General features: G+C 32.8%; 2 protein-coding genes and 1 non-coding gene across 3 annotated transcripts; all 3 read left to right on the top strand.

Moving 5' to 3' along the window:
• Window positions 1–3169: 3169 nt before the first annotated feature.
• On the top strand, window positions 3170–3245 carry TRNAT-UGU (transfer RNA threonine (anticodon UGU)). The gene has a single exon. It is a non-coding gene; the product is annotated as a tRNA-Thr (tRNA).
• A 6308-nt stretch (window positions 3246–9553) lies between these two features.
• On the top strand, window positions 9554–13028 carry LOC146905600 (uncharacterized). The gene is made up of 3 exons (XM_085728584.1): window positions 9554–10691; window positions 11443–11922; window positions 12046–13028. The coding sequence occupies exons 1-3, from the start codon at window positions 9554–9556 to the stop codon at window positions 13026–13028; spliced, it is 2601 nt and encodes an 866-aa protein (XP_085584710.1).
• Window positions 13029–16642: 3614 nt separating this feature from the next.
• Window positions 16643–20476, top strand: LOC146905599 (uncharacterized). Its single transcript, XM_085723414.1, has 5 exons — window positions 16643–17217; window positions 18711–18747; window positions 18844–19080; window positions 19165–19212; window positions 19773–20476. Exons 1-5 carry the CDS (start codon window positions 16916–16918, stop codon window positions 20259–20261), a joined length of 1113 nt encoding a protein of 370 aa, XP_085579540.1. The 5' UTR covers window positions 16643–16915; the 3' UTR covers window positions 20262–20476.
• The last annotated feature ends 503 nt before the right edge of the window (window positions 20477–20979 follow it).

Raw genomic sequence — 20979 nt, 5'->3', positions numbered from 1 at the left:
AAATCTTGATAGCAAAAAAAAAGTCTTTATTTTAATGCTCCAAAATGCATAGGTTTCACCATTGAAAATAGAAATAGTCATAGATGATGGTTGAATGATATTAGTCATGTCTTGGTAAAAATTTAGAAATTATATATGATATAAGGAGGATTTGGTTGGAAATAGATGGATAAATTTTCTACGCCCAATGTATGATCGAACTTAGCTCTGATACCCAAGGTTCTAAAAAACGGTCGCGGTCGCGATCGCGGTCGCGTTAAGGTTGTCGCGATTTCGGCTGTAACGGACGCTGCGATACAAATAACGGTCTTCGCGGTGTGAATTAGTCAAAATGTTTCACAAAACGTATTAAAACTATTTATGTTATTATATAATGTATAATAACTTAGATTAATACTTTTTTTCCATAATTATAACATGTTTAAAGTGAATATAATAATAAAAATAGACTACATTTAGTAAAGATAGAATGTTTGACAGATTGAAAAGAAATTAACTAATAAATTACTACTCATAGCATATCTTTAAACATAGTTCATGATCAATTAACTACATTTAGTTCACATCATAAATTTTTATGAATAAAAAAGAGGCATTAAAGTGCCAAAAATGATGTAAAAAATAATAAAAATGGTGAAGAAATAAATAAAAACAAAATTGGCTCAGCTGGAATAAATCTGGACCACTTGATGCATCAAGGGGTCCAAATTTAATTCCTACATATAGTTAAAAAACCAAGGGTGCAGATATGAAAAAGGGGGTGCATAAGCAACAGCATATAGGACAAAACTGCAGGTGGGGCCCGCGGTCAACAAGGAAGGAAGGAGGTCAACTCCTTCTTCTTCCTTTCTTCACGTGAAGAACAACAACAAGAACATCACCACTGTTGAATTTTCTAAAACCTCAAATGTTCACCAAATCTCACAAACTAAAATACCATTTTGATTGGATTTTCACGCTGATCATGAATCTAAGCTTATATTTCACAGTGAATGTTTGTATAGAGAGAAAAGTGAGAAAAAAGTTTTGACTGAATTTTCAAGTTGGAGTCCGTAACGGCGTTTCGCGGCCGTAACGGCGTTTCACGGTCGTAACGGCGTTCCGTAACGCTGTAACGGCGATATTGCTGTGAATTTCTTTCTCAGCGTTAAAAGGGGCAAAAACGGTAACGGCCGCTGCCGATACCGATTTGTAACGGCCGTTTTTGCGGTAACGTCCCGTTTTTTAAAACCTTGCTGATACCATTGTTAGAAAATATAGCATGTGAGAGCTAGTGGTGGAGTATTTAGTAATATAGGACAAGAGGCAACACATTGGTAATTGTCATATTTCCAGAAAATGATGAATGTTCTTGATATTGTTATACAGAATATGAATATAATCGTCGAATCCAACGAAGGTTGAACCCGTCGAAGTTATTTGCAGAGGAGTAAAGTAAATTTCTTGAAAGAACAAGTAAATTGCAATGAAATCTAAAGAAACAAACGTAAATTGCATTGATTAAATGTAAATTCGTAGACATATTCATACATTCTGACTTGTTACTCGTTTCTCTCTTAATGCGGATAATTTGAGTGTAAGTTTTCTGTATGATTGAATTGTGACCCGTTTTTCCTATGAAAAACTACTATTTATACTAGGTATACATACGCATAAATGCTCGAACATAACTACTAACAACAGTTACAGACACTTCTTTGATTTGAATTTCAAATAACATCCTTCGACAGTAACCGTTGCATGGCTCCTTTATCAGGCACCAACTTCTCTTCGATTCTTGCTTACTTGTCGAACCACTTCTCTTCGACTCCTGCTTGTTTGTCGAACCATCACCATAAAAACAACAAATCTCTTTAAGTTCCTAAATCCGGTCAAACTTGTGAATCGAACTCATTTAATTCTCTTCAAAACCTAAGCCAAACTTGATTGACTGCATTTATTATAGCCTGTCGAAAATACAGGCTAACACCAAGACATAGCCTAACCAATTGTATACGGCTAACCAAATTTGACAGAAAACGTTGCAATGAAGAAATAGATGAAAGGTGTTCTCTAAGTTACCACATCCCCCCACACATCGTTGGCACCCCTCTCATTACCAAATTCTAGAATCCCATCCTCATAAATTAATTTATAAGTTATAGACAAATTTTATCCCATAATGTTGCAGCTACTTTAGCTCTGGGTTAAGAAGGTTGAAAAGGAACATTTTTTTTTTTTGAAACAATGATGAAGAGAAACGTCAAATATATTTTTGGTCTATCTTATGTTTCAAAATGTTCCCAAATTTGTAAAATTTATACTAAAAGGAACATTTTGAAACAAATGATGAAAGTAGGACCATTAAAATAAAAACGAAACTGGAGAAATTAAAATAAGAGATCCAATTAATTTCTTTTTAGAATTAAAGAATTGAACTAAAACTAAAAACTAAGAAATGAAAAGAAAAGAACATTTTAGGAAGATAAAATTAACTTTTTTTTGACAAAGAGAAAACTGAAATTACTAGTATAGCTTCCCTTGGCAAAAACCAAAGTGATGCTAGCTAAAGAATATATGATATCTTACCATACGCTAATAGACTAAACATCGGAGAGGAGGACCATCAATATACTGATTTAATTAAAATCAAAGTGATACCAAAATGATGTTAGCTAAGGATATGATATCTTACTGAAATGTTACTGAAATTAATACATTGATTTGATTAAAATAATTTGAGGCCTAAAAAATGTGGATCAAAGGAGGATGCCTAACTTACCTCCCCCTTGAGCTGGTCCTAAGGGTCAGAGGGTGCGTGGTTGCGAAGGTCAAAGATGGGATCGAAAGTAATCAAAGTGGTGGTCGACTATGTTTGATAATGGTCCATGATTATCGTAGTGACTGTTAGCAACCATTGGTGGTGACATGTTAAAACTAAAACAAAAATTATAAAACACATTTTTATGGTTTTAAGATTAAAGAATACTGTTTTGAAATTAAGTAAAAGAATAAACTCAATGATATTTTATACTACCACATTTTATTTTCAAATTTAATTTTTAAAACAAAAATTTAGAAACTCATAACCCCTAAAATTTAATAAATGATGTAAAAATTATTATGATGGGATTGAGATTAGTTTTAATGTTAAATACAAAATTATAAATATTGAGAAATAGTATCATTTGCCCCTATAGCTCAGTGGTAGAGCGCCAGTCTTGTAAACTGGAGGTCTGTAGTTCCGATCCCTCTGCATGGGGGCAGATTTCTATATTATTTTTATTGTTCGATTCTGCATGGGGGCAGATTTCAATTGAATTATATTTTATTTCTTTTTCGATCCTGATCCGGCATGAGGGCAGATTTCTATTGAATTATTTTTATTTCTTTTTCGATCCTGCATGGGGGCAGATTGCTATTGAATTTTTTTTTTTTTTTTAAAGCTCTGGTGAATAGTTCGTGGTAAAGACAACTTTCGCACTTCAAATTAGATAGCGAAGGTCTGTAGTTCGATCCTGCATGGGGCGATCCTGCATGGGGTAAGATTTCTATTGAATTATTTTCTATTGAATTATTTTTATTTTTATGGGGTAGATTTCTATTGAATTATTTTTATTTTTATTTTTATTTCTTTTTAAAGCTCTGGTGAGTAATTCGTGGTGAAGACAACTTTCGCACTTCAAATTAGATAGCGAACATAAAAGCTAGTTCCTCTTCCAATATATCGTAACACATCCGGTTTAGAATTTTTTTTTTTTTAACAATGCTCTTTTGGCCCTTATTTGCTCGGATCAGGATTGTCTCTTGTGAGTATGTCCAGCACCAACTTCATCCGTTAGATTTAGATTGTGTTTCCCTCTCTTCTAGATTACATCTTTCTTTATGGTTTGTCAACCATTGGATTTGAGGCAGGACAAACAGCAGAAGGTGTGCGCCGGAGATGATCCATCTCCTATTTGCTCTTCATTCTTAAAACAATCTTTGAGGAGTTTCTCTCAAAGCATTCAAAACCCAAAAAATATCGTTTGGAAGATACTTCTGAATGGTTTGCATATTTGTGGGCGGCCAAACCATATCAATTTAGACATTTGTGGAGGGTCTAAAGAACAACCATCTTTTTTTTTTTTAGTAATTGGATCCAATTAGTCTATCACTGTTTTTTTTTTTTTTCGTTTTTGCAAAATTGTTTTTTTGTTGTATTAACATTGTTTATGTAAAATTGTTGTGGTGAATCCACGGTCATAGAGTAAGAGTTAGGGTCACTTGACAAATTCAATTACTTGAAATCAAGTTGTTTAGAAATGCAGGATGGCTCTAAGCTAGTACTTTAATTTGTTTTAGAACCAAAAAGAAGATTTTATTATATTAAATTAGTGTGTAGATCTGTGCATATCGCTCGGGGGATTTTGATAAATAATGGTATTAATTAAACATATACGACGTAAATCAAAAATTACTATCTTGAAATAATTGCTACTTTAATTTTCAATGCAATTTTACTTGCTTATTTTTCAATTGTATCCTTACGTGCATCATTTTTAAGTTATTATTCTCCACTTAATATTGATGATGATGAAAATATACCAACCGGTAATAGAAATTAATTATTGGATAAAATAATAATTTATTTATTTCATTTAGCTAGAGAAATATATAATTTCAACTTGCTTACTATTTACAAAACTTTAGCCACAAATTCAAACTCAATTTTGATACTTTGCAATTTCATAGTGAAAATATTTCAGTTTTCTTGACATTATAAGTCAATCAATTTGTCCATTCATATTATTGAGACAACTTGTATCTTGTAAATCGCTAGCATAATGTTAAACGCTAGCATAATGTTAAAGAGTCTCACATTTGATAAACTATGGTCTGATCGAACAAGTGTATATAAGATGATACCAGAGCTCCCTAGAGCTCCCTATAAGATATATAGGTCATATGCTATTAGTTCTGTATGAAAGTCAATTATGAAGTTTGTTTTATGATATGTACACTAATGCAGTTAAAGGAAGGTAGATGTAAAGAGGACAACATAAGAAACTAAAATTTATTTTTCTTCTTGGTGACTACTAGTACTAACTTTGCTGTTGAGTCTCAAACTGTTTTTTTGCATTTAATGTAAAGAGGAGTGTTATTTGAACAACCAATTTGGTGACAACTTATTTGACAACCATAACTTACAAAGAAAAAAGTAGTATTGACACGGAAACCTAGCAATAGAGAGATAAAGTTAAAAATAATGTGAGTATGAGAGAGAAAGTTGTCACAAAAGTTGTACCAAATGGATGTTCAAATATCATTTCTCTAATGTAAAATAAATTTTATCTTTCTTTCTCCAACAAAGGTAACATATTTGTCTTCTAGTTTAAGCCAAGGCAAAAGCATGTGACTTTGCTATAACTTGCCTTCAAGTTCTTGAACTTTCCTCAACAACACAAGTACGAGGTCTTTTATATCAGAACTGCCGACTCTATAATATGGAAGATTTAATTTAACAAGACTTTGAAATATGTATTATGTATGTAAATTCTATTGGTTATAAATAAATATAAATTATTAAAGTGTTAAATTAACTTGTGCTCAAACATAACAGAATAAAGTGCTAAAATTTTAAGACTATTTATTATGTATGTTTCTTTCTATATGTTTAATTCTAGGTAAAAATAAAAAAAGAACCATTAAGATGTTATTACCTATTACTGGACAAACAAACTTAATCATTTGTGTTAATTATTTAGTGCATTCTTACTTTCTCTCTCAATCGTTTTCAAGTGTCTCCATAAGATGCTTCTGGAGTATTATTTATTTCATTTTTATTAGATCCATAAGATCTATCTTATTTTTTACATGTCATTAATTAATTTCAAGAGGTGATAATCTGAATGATGTATTTAATAATTTGATCCAATTCATGATTTGTCTGATTATAACAGCTGGGGCATCCTAGTTCTTGATAAAGGGGACACCATCTCTTATGATTGACAAACAAGTCAATAGAATTTTCTTGGACCTTATCTTCATCATTCTAAAATTTTGGTTAAGGCATTGAAGTCTTTCCCTAATGTTATGGCAATTGAATATTTGTTTATCGAGATACCCTGTATTTGGGGATAGAATGATGTCATATAATATAATGAGGGGTCTTAGTTGTTAGATGGTGATTGGACGACTCATGATTAACTTCACGAAATTAACTTTAAAATATAATTTGAAATATGAGTTATTCAATCTTCGTCCAATGTTTGAGATCTGTGACCGCTCATATAATTTGTAACCACAAACTTAAACTTCATTGCTTAACTTATTACATTTGTTTACGGTTCCACCTACATTTTTCCATATTGATGTTCTCGTTGAAGGCATGTATGCATGTCCATCACTAACATGACACTGACACATCAACCACTTTTATTTTCTTAAGTTATTATCGATGTATACTTGTCACCGTCAATGTCGTGTCTGATGTTCATATACATGTGTGTAAGAAATTCATAGTTTTACTTGCTACTAACAAGGACTTTGATAAATGTTGTTACTGAAAGAAAACCTACTGCAGGTCTTATATAATATTCATATCCTTTCTTGTTATTAAATCTCAAAGTTTGGTTCATTTCTTTCTGTGGTGATTAATGCTTTAAAAGGCCTAACTTTGCCAAATTGATTTAATAGTGATAGAAAGTATTGTAGAACAGAAAGTGGTGAAGACATGAGACATGTCTCATAATTCCATCAAGCCAACTATAAGGTAAGGCTGGCTAAATTGAGTGCATCCCAACCCATCAATTCATTTGTGGGACCCACAACAAACCAAACATCCCTTAACCCTGTCCCAGACTTCAATCTTAGTTATTCTCTACTTAAAGTTGGTTGTTGTATGGTCCTTTTCTATTAGCAAGATTAGTGTTTGTCTTCTAAACTTGATTCCAAGCTTTGTTCATGCATTTAGGTCCACTATGTTATTGACATGATCATTTACCAAATTCATACAGTTTTGAGGTGGGGAGGGTCCATATTAAATGACATTTGATAACTGATATGAGTCATTTTGACTAAACTAAAAAAATCTGGAAAACTATTTTCTCAACCTCTAATATCATTCAATATATTCATTCAAAAAGACTAAAATGGTGCAGTTTAAATGCTTATCTTTTGTTAATTTGTGCAGTCTAAATGCACACTTCCATAAACATGGATGAATTTTAATAAAGATGGAAAATTGTGCAGCCAAAAATATCTTGTGATGGGTCTGATCCGAAGGGTAATGGATCCTCTACAATGGAGATCCTTCCAGTTTTCTACCACTTTTAATAACACTCTCTCTCCCTTTTTGATATTACAAACACATTATCTCACCTATTTAACGAGGGCCTGAATTATACATGAGAGAACAAATAAACTGGAGACAATCTCCTTCCAATCTGAAGCCCCTATTCAGGATTTGAATTGTGTGCGGTGTGACTATGTGTCCACAGTCCTTTTGAATCGTCAAACCATAATTGGACAATCAAAATTACAATGCAGATTTTGATATTTCTTTTAAATCTAAATTCCGAGTTTGGAATATGGATTGTCTGATCTTTAATGATCGATCTAGATGTGTCTGATTATGTGCAGTCGTTGAACTGTGATTACATGTCACTCAAGCCTTATTTTGTGGCTGTATGGGGATCCCAAATATGTATCATTGGGACTTTCCTTTTCTTTTTCTTGCTTTATTGGTTTGCAAATTTTGCTTTTTGAATTTTGATGTTCACATGTTCATGTTGCTTGCTAGTACGATTTAGACTAAAATATTTTTTTCCAGGGTTGATGAGAATGGCAACTCCACGTGAAATTAAGCTTAGGATGTGGATATTGCCGAGGATATTCACAAAACTGATTTGTTATATTTCTTTTCTAAATCATGATTATGATTCTTGTACTCCTTTAACCAAACAAGCCTTGGAATTGCATTTGCTTAGTTGATATTTTTTTATTTTTTTTACAAACATTATTTTAGAGAAAATATTAACTAAAAGTGATAAAAAATAATTTTGCTTTAGATTTTTTTTTTGACGTTAAAGACAATTTCATTAATGAAAGTCTGGAAATAAATCAAATGTCGAGACTGCAGAAATACAAGGCGGAGTTTCTTCGACCCAAATGCAATCTAAATTCTTAAGAGCATATTTAATTTTGCTTTAGATTAAGTAAGTGGATACATTGTCAGCTTAAAGTTATTTTACACAGACATATAATCATGTTTAATTCGTCACATTATGTTTGATATTTTTAGATAAAAGCAAATATATAATTTTTTTGTCAAACAAAAGAAGCAAGTATGTAATTTTTTATTTTTGCTAGCGAGTTGTGATTGGTGATCATTATAAAAAAAAAAAAGCAAATATGCAAACTTTGCCTTATGATGCTGGATTTTATTTATCAGGTTTTTCTGGATATATTCCTGACTCATCTGACATCTTATATGCTAAGCTTTATGCTATCTACCAAGGTCTAATTTTGGCAAGAAACCTTAATATTGAGGATCTCGTCTTCTACAACGATTCTTTGATTTGTATCAACCTCCTTAAGGGTCCTAATTTGAGTTTTCATGTCTATACGGTTTTAATTCAAGATGTGAAAGATTTGATGGAGCAAAATAATGTCATTGTTTACCACACTCTGAGCTAGGGAAGGTAACCAATGTGCAGATTTCATGGTCAAGCTTAGAGCTTCTTCGAATAATGAGCTGCTCTACTATTCCTCCCCTCAGGATGACCTCTTGAATCTCCTTAGGATGGATGCGGTTGAGACTTTCTTTTCTAGTGAATAGTCCTTTTTGGGTTTGCTTTCTGTTTTTCCTTTTTTTTTTCTTCCCTTTTGCATTGTAAATAAAAAAATAGTAATCCTATTCAATACGGGTTGAAAAGTCCATAATGCCAAATAAGATGAACTAATTTACCTTTTTCTGACGAAAAAAAATATACGGATTAAAAAGTGACGAAAATCTACTACACAAAGAAACTAGCAGTGGCAATTTTTCATTTTTAAAATTAATATATATATAATTTTGGCTTTTAATGGAAATCATGGATGGTGGTAGTGAATTTACATGTTTGAATCTCACTCTCAAACATGTTAATTTGTTTGTTAATTCAAGTTTGTTCGTGATATAATCATGTTTAGTTGGTTAATCACATTAGATTTTAGTTTATTATTGATTAGTTACAAGTTTACTAGAATTTAGCTTATGGTTGTTAGAGTTTGTTACTTTGATTGTACTTCAAGAAACTTAACAAAAACATGTATATGAGCATATTCACTTGTACATTCATATTAGAATCAATAACAATTTCCCTTTCTCAATTCTATTATATTTTCTCTCTTCTCATTCTCTCTAAATCACAAAATTACATAAAACTATAAAACCCTAGAAACCCTAAAACTGCTTCTGTTTTTGTTGCTTGTGTGACAAGCATTCATAGCTGCGCTAACAAATTGGCATCAAGAGCCTGTGGTTTCGTTCTAAGGGGTACTCAAGATCTTCAATCATGCAAATTCAAGAAGAAATGCTGAAGGAAGAACCATGAATGATAGCAACAGTTTCAACACTCATCTTCCCATTCTTGAAGCACACAATTGGGAAAGATGGAGTGCAGTGATGAAGAATTTGTTTGGAGCACAAGATTTGCTTGAAATTGTGCAGAATGGAGTTGGTGATTTAGCTGCAAATGCTACAGAAGTGAAAAGGAACACAAACAAGGATCTGAAGAAGAAAGATTGCAAAGTTTTGTTCTTGATTCAACAAAGTCTTGATGAAACAAATTTTGAAAGAATCTCAAAAACAGTTAGTTCAAAGGAAGCATGGGATATTCTTTCAAAGCACCATGAAGGTGATGATAAAGTGAAGTTGATTATGCTTCAATCACTGAGAAGGAATTTTGAGCTTATGCATATGGAGGATGATCAGAAGATTAGTGAATGCATCTCCAAACTCATCAATCTTGTGAATCAGATGAAAGCTTGTGGTGAAGCTATGACTGATCAACAAATTGTTGAGAAGATAATGAGGACATTATCATCAAGGTTTGATTTCATTGTGGTGGTAATTCAGAAATCAAAAGATTTAAAAACCTTAAAGATTGAGGAGCTGCAAAGTTCATTAGAAGCTCATGAATTGATGGTTTCAAAAAGAAGCAGTGAAAGATCAATTCAACAAGCCTTGCTAGTTCAAAATATCAAGAAGGATGATTATCATAGGAAGAACTTCAAGAAAGGGAAGAATAACACTAAGGGAGGAAACTGGTCTAAAGGCAAGAACAACGGATCTGATAAAGGTGAATCTTCAAAGGAAGAAAACTCTAATCAAAAGAAGAAAAATTTTGATAAGAAGAAGATTCGGTGTTTCAAATGTGAGAAATTTGGACACTTTGCCTCTGAATGTTGGTCTGGTACAAGGAAGCAAGCAAAGAATGATGAAGAGGAAGCCAAGATTGCACAAGATGGTTTAGACTCTGAGTCATTATTCATGATGGCTACAACAACTAGTAATGAGAACTGCAATTCAAAAAGTTGGTTCTTATATATTGGTTGTTCTAATCACATGACTGGAAATAAGGTTTGGTTAAGAGAAGTGGATCCTGGAAGAAATACAAAGGTGAAACATGCAGATCATAGAACTTTAACTGCAGAAGGAATGGGAACCCACTTGGGTTGGCCTGATGGTATTGGCTTGGGACCTGGGAGTTTGCTCCTCCTCGAGGTCTCAGGTTCGATTCTCTCCAGTGCCAATTTAGGTGGGCTAATTTAATTTAGATTTTTAAAAAAAAGGCTTAATAGCAGTTTTTGCCCCCTAACTTTCACGAAGTTGCGATTTTGGCCCCCTAATAAAAAAACTACAAAACCGTCCCCTAAGTTTTGCAACTGTAGCAGTTTTGGCCCCCCAAGACCAAAAAAAATAACACGTGGCACCTCACTTAGGGTGCTACGTCAGCGTAGACTGAGTCAAAATTGACCTTGGGGCCCAAAACTACCACAGGTGCAAAACTTAGGGGGCAGTTTTGTACTTTTTTTTAGGGGGCCAAAATCACAACTTTTGGAAAGTTAGGGGCAAAAACTTCTATTAAGTAAAAAAAACGGCAGAAGGAATGGGGAAGATTGCTATTGAAGGAAAGAATGGAAAAATGGCAATAATTGAAGAAGTTCTATATGTCCCTGGAATGCAGTGCAATTTACTTAGTGTTGTTCAATTCATTCAAAAAGGATATTCAGTGATTATGAAGGATAACACTTTAAAGTTGTTTGGTAAACATCAAAGGTTAGTATTGGAAACTCCTCTTGCAAAGAATAGAACTTTTTAGACCAATATGAAAGCTGCATAATTGAAATGTTTGTCTGCTATGGTAAAAGATGAAGATAGTTGGTTATGGCACTATAGATTTGGTAATCTCAGTTTTAATGGTCTTAATCAATTAGATGATAAAGAAATGATTCTGGGAGTAGCTAAAATTGAGATAACTAGCACAGTTTGTGACACTTGCTTGTTGGGCAAGCAACCTAGACATGCATTCAATTCAAGCACTGCTGGTAGATCAAAGGAGCTACTCAATGTTGTGTATTCAGATGTATGTGGCCCTTTAGAGGTTCCTTCATTAAGAGGCAACAAATACTTCATCAGTTTTGTTGATGAGCTTAGTAGAAAACTCTGGTTATATCCGATTAAGGCCAAAACTGAAGCATTTGATATGTTTCATAAGTTTAAAATCTTAGTAGAAAAGCAAAGTGGAAAATCTATTAAGGTTTTAAAGACTGATGGTGGTGGTGAGCACACCTCAAAGGTGTTTAAGAAGTTTTGTGAAGACAATGGCATTGTACATGAAGTCACTGCTCCTTATACTCCACAACATAATGGTTTGGCTGAAAGAAGAAACAGAAGCCTGCTTGACATGACCAGAAGTATGATCAAATTAAAGAAGATGCCTAATACATTTTAGGGAGAAGCAGTAAGAACTGCAGCTTACATCTTGAACAGATGCCCCACTAAGAAACTTGATCAAATCCCTGAAGAAATCTGGACAGGATGCAAGCAGTCAGCTAAACACTTAAGAGTTTTTGGTTCATTATGCTATATGCATATCCCTGATGCAAAGAGAAGAAAGCTAGGGGACAAGAGTGAACCTATGATACTGATTGGTTATCATGAAACTGGTGCATACAGATTATATCATCCTCTAACTCATTCAATGGTAGTTAGTAGAGATGTTAAAATCTGTGAGAATGAAGCATGGGATTGGAATAAGAAAGAGAAGAGTTCCAGTCACACAGTTTCCACAATAATTGAAGAAGATGATCAAGTTGAACAAGTTCAACTTGATACTGAAGTTCAAGCTGAAGTACCTGTTGATGAGATTCAAGCCACTAGAACTTCAGTCAGACAAAGATTTGTCTCCACAAGACTGGGTGGACATGAAATTACTCCTGATAATCAAGTTAATGAAGTAGGGGAATTTTTCCTGATGAGCTGCATCAAAGGAACACTGCAGTATGTCATCCTATTTCCTAAGTGTTTGAATGAAAGTTCTATGGAGCTAATAGCTTATTATGACGCTGATTGGTGTGGAGATAAGCAGGATAGAAAAAGCAATCCAGGGTACCTATTCAAGTTTCTGAATGCTCCAATTTTATGGTGTGGTAAGAAGCAACTGGTTGTGGCATTGTCAACCTATGAATCTGAGTATATTGCAGGATGTATGGCAGCATGTCAGGCAGTATGGCTTGAAAATATACACAAGGAGATGGAGATAGAAGTTAGCAGACTCATTGCATTGTTTATAGATAACAAATATGTTATAAGCTTAGCAAGAAATCCACTTCTTCATGGAAGAAGCAAGCATAGAGAAGCTAAGTTCCATTTTCTGAGGGAGCAAGTAAACAAGGGAGCACTGCAGATTGTCCATTGCTCCACTGAGCTGCAACTTGCAAACGTATTCACTAAGGCATTGAAGGTTGACAGGTTCATCAAACTAAGGAGTTTGATTGGCATGAAAGAAGTGGAAACTTGAATTAAGGGAGGATGTTAGTTTGTTTGTTAATTCAAGTTTGTTAGTGATATAATCATATTTAGTTGGTTAATCACATTAGATTTTAGTTTGTTATTGATTAGTTACAAGTTTACTAGAATTTAGTTTATGGTTGTTAGAGTTTGTTACTTAGCTTGTACGTCAAGCAACTTATCATAGACTTGTATATAAGCCTATTCACTTGTACATTGATATTAGAATCAATAACAATTTTACTTTCTCAATTCTATTATCTTTTCTCTCTTCTCATTCTCTCTAAATCACAAAATTACACAAAATTGTAAAACCCCAGAAACCCTAAAACTACTTCTGTTTCTGTTGCTTGTGTGACAAGCATTCATAGCTGCGCTAACAAAACAAACACATACACACATACATACACACTCATACATACACACACACACACACACACACACACACATATATAATCATGTACAATTGACATTGTGTCACACCAATACAACTTCAATAATTTACACGTAAAATTGTTTATGCGGGAAAATTTTCAGCAAATCTATTTTTCAAACTCAACCATAAACTAAGCAATATAATAATTTAGTTCAACAGGTTAATAGTTAATGAGCTCCACTAAGAACGAATTGGTTAAGAGAAAATAAGTCCGATTTCTGAGTTGAACAATTTTTTATCATATTTTACTTACCTCCTAGACGAATTCTAGATTACCAGACATTTGGATAACCTCTTTTTAATTGTGTGTAATAAAACGAGATATTTCCTAAATAATAATTTTCAAGGTTTAACTTGCAATTTTGAACTACCACCATTTGGGTATATAGCATATTCAGCTCATCTATGTTCTTTTTAAGAAAAGTTAGTGGACAATGGATAAACTAATTAATAAGTGTCTAACTTGGGTTCAGAGTTCAATTTCTAGTTTGTGGTCCTTAATTCGATTCTAATACTATGCTAAATGAACTTAGTTTTATTTTAAAAGTTAACTCATAAGACGAGGGTGCTCAAACACGTGTATACACTCAACAACCCTAGAGCCTCATCAATGTGAGACTATAATGAATATTGAAATTGTATTAAAATACCACATAAGTTCTCAAGTTGTTAGATGTTTAAATTTGCTTGGACATTCTAAATCATTTGAGCTAACTTTTGGGTGAAAATGTTTGAGTAGTGATATTTTAACAACCATTTTGGTACAACCTTTGAGACAACTTTGTTGTTCTCTCTTTTCATTGGTCAAAAACAATGGAGAGAGAAAAAGGAAGAGAGAGAATAAAAATATAATGTGAGTATGAAAGAGAAAGTTGTACAAAAGTTGTAGCAAAATGGTTGTACAAATATCATTTCTCAAAATGTTTAGTTGTCCTCGGTTCCATAATTCAAATGCTTTTATAGATTTGGATGAAAATGTTTAGTTGTAATGTTTGTAATGAAAATGAAAGTATCTTCAAAATTAGAACAATAGTAAAATACCCACCATTTCACACAGTTCAAAGTGCCCACTCCTTGCGGCATCAAAATTGCCTGATTTTGGAGGGTGATTGGAAAATATTTTGGAAGTCGTATGACCTACATCCCATTCAAACATTTATTTGGTTGGGTGAGCATGGAGGTATTTACTAATTTTTTCCGAAGGAGTAGATGGGGTGTTAAGATCTCTTATACAGTTATACTTGCACGTGATGTGAAAATGAAGATGAAACAATTATTCATGTGCTAACGTAGCCCATCTATGGCTTCAAATCGTTTCTTCTGATTTTATAACTAGATAGTTTCTTTTCTTTTCATTGCAGATAGCCTAAACAGAAAAGGGGTTGGGACACGTAGCTCCAAATGACATACATTCATTACGACATGGTGGTATTTGTAAAAGTAGATGACAAAACTATCTTTAATTAAGAGTTTCATTAGAGATATTGAAGATTGCAACTTCGAGCATCTTCATAGTGGTTCTAAGTTGAAGAACGCAATCTACATAGGATGGAAGCGGCTGCATGAAGGCCAGATCATGCTCAACGGTGATGATGAATGCAAAGATAAGGGAGAGATTGTTTGATGCGGTGGTCTTTTTCATGATTTAGATGGTAAACAGATTAAATACTACATTAAGAAGATTTGTGCATTCAATGCCTTACATGCTAAGATGTGGGGCTGTATTCGAGATTGAACATGGGTTGAAGAGAATAATAATAATAATAATAATAATAATAATAATAATAATAAAATTGTTTTTTTCTAGATTGCATTTGAAGAATTGCGACTCAATAAAATTACCAGGGGTTTAGTCTGCGCAACCTCGAGATCAATTTATATGCATACATCCAATAAAATTATTGTATTTCCTTTCAAAAAAAAAAAAATTATTGTATTTGTGGACATTGAATGTATAAATCTATATTATTTATGCATATAAAATTTTCAAAAATATAAGAGATTTTTTAGTAGTGAATGCACAAAAAAAATCCAATCAATATGGATTGATTTAAATTGATAAAGAGTTGATTCATACATAACATGATGTGAGTTCAACTCTTACTATCAATTCCTTCAAAAGAAAAACTCTCACTATCAATATCAACATGAATACTTTATATATATGTTGTCCTTTTGATGTGATAATTTTAAGTGAATCTGGTATCACCTACGTATAAATGCAAAGATTAATATCTCGAATCATCTAGATCAACTATAATGAGTGACAAAGTAATCTTTAAAAAATTTAACACTGCTAAATTTTCCGTGCTGAACTCCAATTCGTATCTAGAGCATTTAGTTTTTTTAACAAAGATTTAGAACATTTATTTAAATTGAATGAGATTTCTTCTCATCTCATACAATGCTTTTGAATTAATCATAATGATATTTACGTATCTATTTTTTATTTTTTAACAAAATTTTAATTATAATATTTAAGTGTGTGTGTGTGTGTGTATATATATATATATATATATATATATATTCGAAAAAATTTTAATTATGATATTTATGTATCATATGATAATAAATATATTAGGGGTGGACATGGTTTGGTTCGGGATGAAAACTGAACCGAACTGAACTGTTTGTTAAATTTCAAGTAACTGAACCGAACCGAACTGTTTGCATTTTGAACCAAACAAAACTGTTTCAATCTGAACCGGACTATTATTATTTGTATCGTTGAAAAAAATAAAAACCAATGAAATCTAATTTAGAAGTTTTTATAACTGACTCGAGCTGTTCCGAACCAAACCGAACTATTTTGAATCGAACCAAACTGTTTTGAATCGAACCGAACTGTTTTGAACCAAACTATTTTAAGTCGAACCGAACTGTTTTGAATTGTTAGTAATGGTTAAATTCAATTTAGTTCCAGAATTGTTAGTAATGGTTCAATTTTTTTGGTTTAGTTCGGTTCAATACAACAATTCGGTTTGGTTTTTTGATTTTTTTCCCTCCCTTAAATTAGAAAACTATAACTTGGAATTCTAGCTCTCTTAATCTAAAAAAGGGTTAACACCCATGAAAGAAAAAGGGAAAAAGTAGTGTAAATTATGAAAGACAATAGCATGCGAGATCCAAGGGTTGAAAGTGGTCTAATCAAACCAATAAAGCACTCCTTCACTCACTCCCTCACTCTCAAAGCAATAAACAACCATAACATAATCCATTCCATAGAAACAAAGAGCCTCTTCTTTCACTATCACCTTCTTTCCCTTTCCATTTCCATCATAAAAAGTAGTTTAGTTAGTTTCCTCATCTTCTTCTCTTCTTCAAAAAACACACCACAAGATCTAACTCAATTCACCATCTTCACACTTCACAAAACACACATAAACTTAAAACATAAAAACAACATAAAACATAAAAAGAAAGAAAGAAAGAAAGAAAGAAACATTGTTTATGTTTATGTGATGGGTGGGGTAACATCATCAATGGCATCAAAATTTGCATTCTTTCCACCAAACCCACCATCATACAAACTAATAAAAGATGATTTAACAGGTCTACTTCTACTAACACCATTTCCTCACCGTGAAAACGTTGAGATTATGAAACTTTCGACGCGTCGAGGAACGGAGATTGTGGCTGTTTATGTTCGTCATCCAATGGCTACTTCAACTCTTCTTTACTCTCATGGTAACGCTGCTGATCTGGGTCAGATGTATGAGCTTTTCATTGAGCTTAGTATTCACTTGCGTGTTAATCTCATGGGGTAGTTTTCTTTAACTTTATCTCTTTCAAGTAGTTTTTGGAGCTTTTTTTGTTGCTGTGCTTTTCGTTTTGGAATTTGAAATTTATAGGATTTGTTTGTGTTATGTAAAATTTTCTTTTTTTGGTTTTTGGTTTCTGGATAAACAACTTAATTAAGAGCTTATATATAATATTCTTTTTTTTGGTCCAAGAATATTCTTTTTATAACAAAAGATAAAACAGTCAAAAAGTTGTTTCTATATTAGCTATAGTTTTTTTTTTTTTTTTTCATAAGCTATCATGGTGAGTACAGAGTTTATGGACATGTAATAATTTGTTTGTAGAAATTATCCCAAGCAGTTTCACTCGTTTTGTTCGGTATATAAGCTCAAATAAGTCAATCCAAACGACTTATTTATTTTATGTTCTGTTATTGATTATTTATCTGTCTGATTTTTGAAAATTTTGCTTCATTTTGGTTTTTGGTTTTTGGTTTTTGGTTTCGGGTTTTTGTTTGCTTAGAGTGCGAAATGAGGATTTGTGGGTGATTTGGAATTTTGAGAAATGGTTAGTGTGTTTTGTAAGTGATTGGATGAACAACTTAATTAAGCGCCTATGTATAAGTTATTTTTATAATAAAAGATAAAATAAAGTCAAATTGTTTTCTTATAAGCTATAAATTGTTCTTGTAAGCTATCGTGGAGGCTGAAGAGCTTATCATAATAAGTTGAAATAAGCTTATGCTTGTAGATACACTTAAAGAAGACAACCTGAACAAAACTAGAAAATGGGGTTGATCTGTTCATTCTAATTGTTGATTGACAATTTCTATTTTTTGCGTCAGATGTATGAGCTTCTTGTATTCTTATAAACTATAAAATTGTTCTCATAAGCTATTGTGGAGACTGAAGAGCTTATGGAAATAAGCTGAAATCAGCTTATCAACTTGTAATAAATTGTTTCTAGAAGCTTTCCCAAACAGTCTTAGACCTGTTTATGTCAATATATAAGCTCAAATAAGTCAATGCAAACAAAACTAAAACATTTTTTTTTGGGTGTTCTGTTATTGATTATTTATCCACGTCCGATTTTTGTAATGAAGTATTGAATTTGAAGGTATGGAGTATGTTGCAGTTTTCATTGTTTGAATTGTGTTGTTGGATTTCATGGAATTGGTATTGATGCTATTTTCAAGGCTTGTAATACTAACAAAAACTTGTTCTTAATCTTTCAAGTGCATGATCATTTTATATTGTTCTGAATATTACGCGTCCACAATTTTGTCGTCTGTCCAAGTTTATGTTCACGACACATTAATAACCAGACAAGAGGAGTAACTTGCTTTCTGAAATCGATCTAATTTTTTGATACTTGATTACCCTTCGTGATGAAAATTTCTGGAAGCATGCATACTTTATCTGTAGTAATTTTGTTTAAAGTGCATATGCATTGAGCTCAACTTCAAAGGAGTGTGAAATGATAGTTTTTCTTATGCTAAGTTATAATTTGTTGCAGGTATGATTATTCTGGGTACGGACAGTCGTCAGGAAAGGTTAGTGTTTTAATAACAATAACATGAAATTCTTGTTCTTGTTGCGTCGCGCATACATAAATTTGATGGATGAATGTTGTTTTGTGTGAACTGTAGCCAAGTGAGCAGAATACATATTCAGATATCGAGGCTGTGTATAAGTGTCTCGAAGAAAGTTTTGGTGCTAAGCAAGAAGATATAATCCTTTACGGACAATCTGTTGGAAGTGGCCCAACTTTGGATCTTGCAGCTAGGTTACCTCAATTACGAGCTGTTGTTTTGCACAGTCCAATACTTTCTGGCTTAAGGGTGATGTATCCAGTAAAGCGTTCATACTGGTTTGACATATATAAGGTATTATATTGTTTATTACACAGAATATCTATAAAATTCCTAATTCCTTAACCTAATGAGATGCTCCTGTGTTCGTATATGCAGAATATCGACAAAATTCCACTAGTTAATTGTCCAGTTCTCATAGTTCATGTAAGTGTGCTTCAAACATGTTTATTATGCTATGGTATTTAATCTGCAACTGTAATTTTTTTGCATAGACATAACTTCTGGATTAGTTGCAGTCTTTTCTGACATATTTGTTTTGTCTAGAATACAAGATTGAGATTTTCTTCTGTTTTTTTTTCTTTTGACACCCTTGGTCCAGTTTCCTTTCTATTGATTTTCTTTGGCTTGAAACGTTCAATTTTTCATTTCATTTTGAATATTTGGGACAAGAAGTTCGACACAGAGATTTCTATGCCAAGATTCGTATTTTTTTGACTAAATTTAGAAATGAGAAAGAAAGATAGATTACGATAAGAGCATGATTTGACTATTTCAATATTACTACTGTGAATGAAATACCTACAATATTTTAGACTCTTCTTCACCTGTCCTTTGTTACACTTTTTGTTTGCTATGTTGTTTAACCAAAATCGATACAAGTGAAATGAACATAACCATTTGAAGTTCAAGCTATCACTGACATAATTAGTCAATATTTTTGTTGTAACGGCAGTTACCAACTATATCTTTTATGTCATTTGTAGGGTACTTCAGATGAAGTTGTAGATTGTTCCCACGGTAAGCAACTCTGGGAACTTTGTAAAGAGAAATACGAACCACTGTGGCTCAAAGGAGGTAACCACTGCGATTTAGAGCTCTTTCCCGAGTACATAAGGCATCTGAAGAAGTTCATAACAACAGTTGAGAAGTCTCCGTCGCAAAGATACAGTTTCCGAAGGAGTACAGACCAGTTTGAGCAGCCTCGAAAGAGTACGGATGTTTTTGAAGTGAGTAGAAAGAGCACTGATCGTAGAGAAAAGCCAAGGAAGAGCACAGACAAACCAGAGAAGGTAAAAAACTCGTCTTCTAGTAATGGTGGTGATATGTTGGAGAAATTGAGAATGACGTTTGATCATAAAGAGAGATCTCGGAGAAGTGTCGACTGTCATGAAAAGTCTCGAAAAAGCGTTGATCATCAATTAGAAAAAGGAAGGAAGAGCGTTGACCGACTCGACAGAATAAGGACTGGTTAATTCCTCTTGTATTGAAGTTATATTCGTGCACACGGGATTGGTCTTTTTGTTAATTTTTTATATTGGTCTAATTGTTGTGTAGTTTGATACACTATTGGCATTGAAGAAAAGGTTTGATGTTACAATGGGATTCACTTTTCATTCAGATGAGATGATATAGCTTCTGTGTTTTGCTGAAAACATAATGCTGGTAAAAATCATATTTTCACTTTAAATTTTCTTTCCTTTATTTTTCTCTTTTAAAAAAAGTTAAGAATGTTCAGAACTTCAATTGTTTAATCACTATGGGTAGTGACAGATAGTTATATTTAAAGGTACTAAATATGCAACTACCTATTGTTCAGTGCATTCTAATATAACCAACTACAAACCAGTTGACAGGTTGTGTCAGAACATCTGATTTAGTAACATAAATATAAACATAAACAAAATTTAGTTTTATGCACCACCCTTATTTAACAAAGGTTGTAGAATTAAATTAATGTGAACATTATCCCTTTTTTTTTATTGAAAGAATGTGAACATTATCCTTAGAAAGCGAGGGGAATTGCATTTTAATTTGCACAAAAACTGTCAACCCCAAATTTTTTAGAAAGGGTCTTGCCGGGACACTTGTTAGCATTTCTCTTTATAAATCATACATGACTTTGGTAATCCACATCTAGACGAAGAAAAAATTGTATTGTTGTCGAAAACATGTACAATCATGACCGGGGAA

Source organism: Medicago sativa, chromosome 7 (genome assembly GCF_051527215.1).
Source record: "Medicago sativa cultivar Bolivia chromosome 7, Bolivia_mono, whole genome shotgun sequence".
Lineage (NCBI taxonomy): Eukaryota > Viridiplantae > Streptophyta > Magnoliopsida > Fabales > Fabaceae > Medicago > Medicago sativa.
This window is presented reverse-complemented; position numbering and strand designations above follow the sequence as displayed.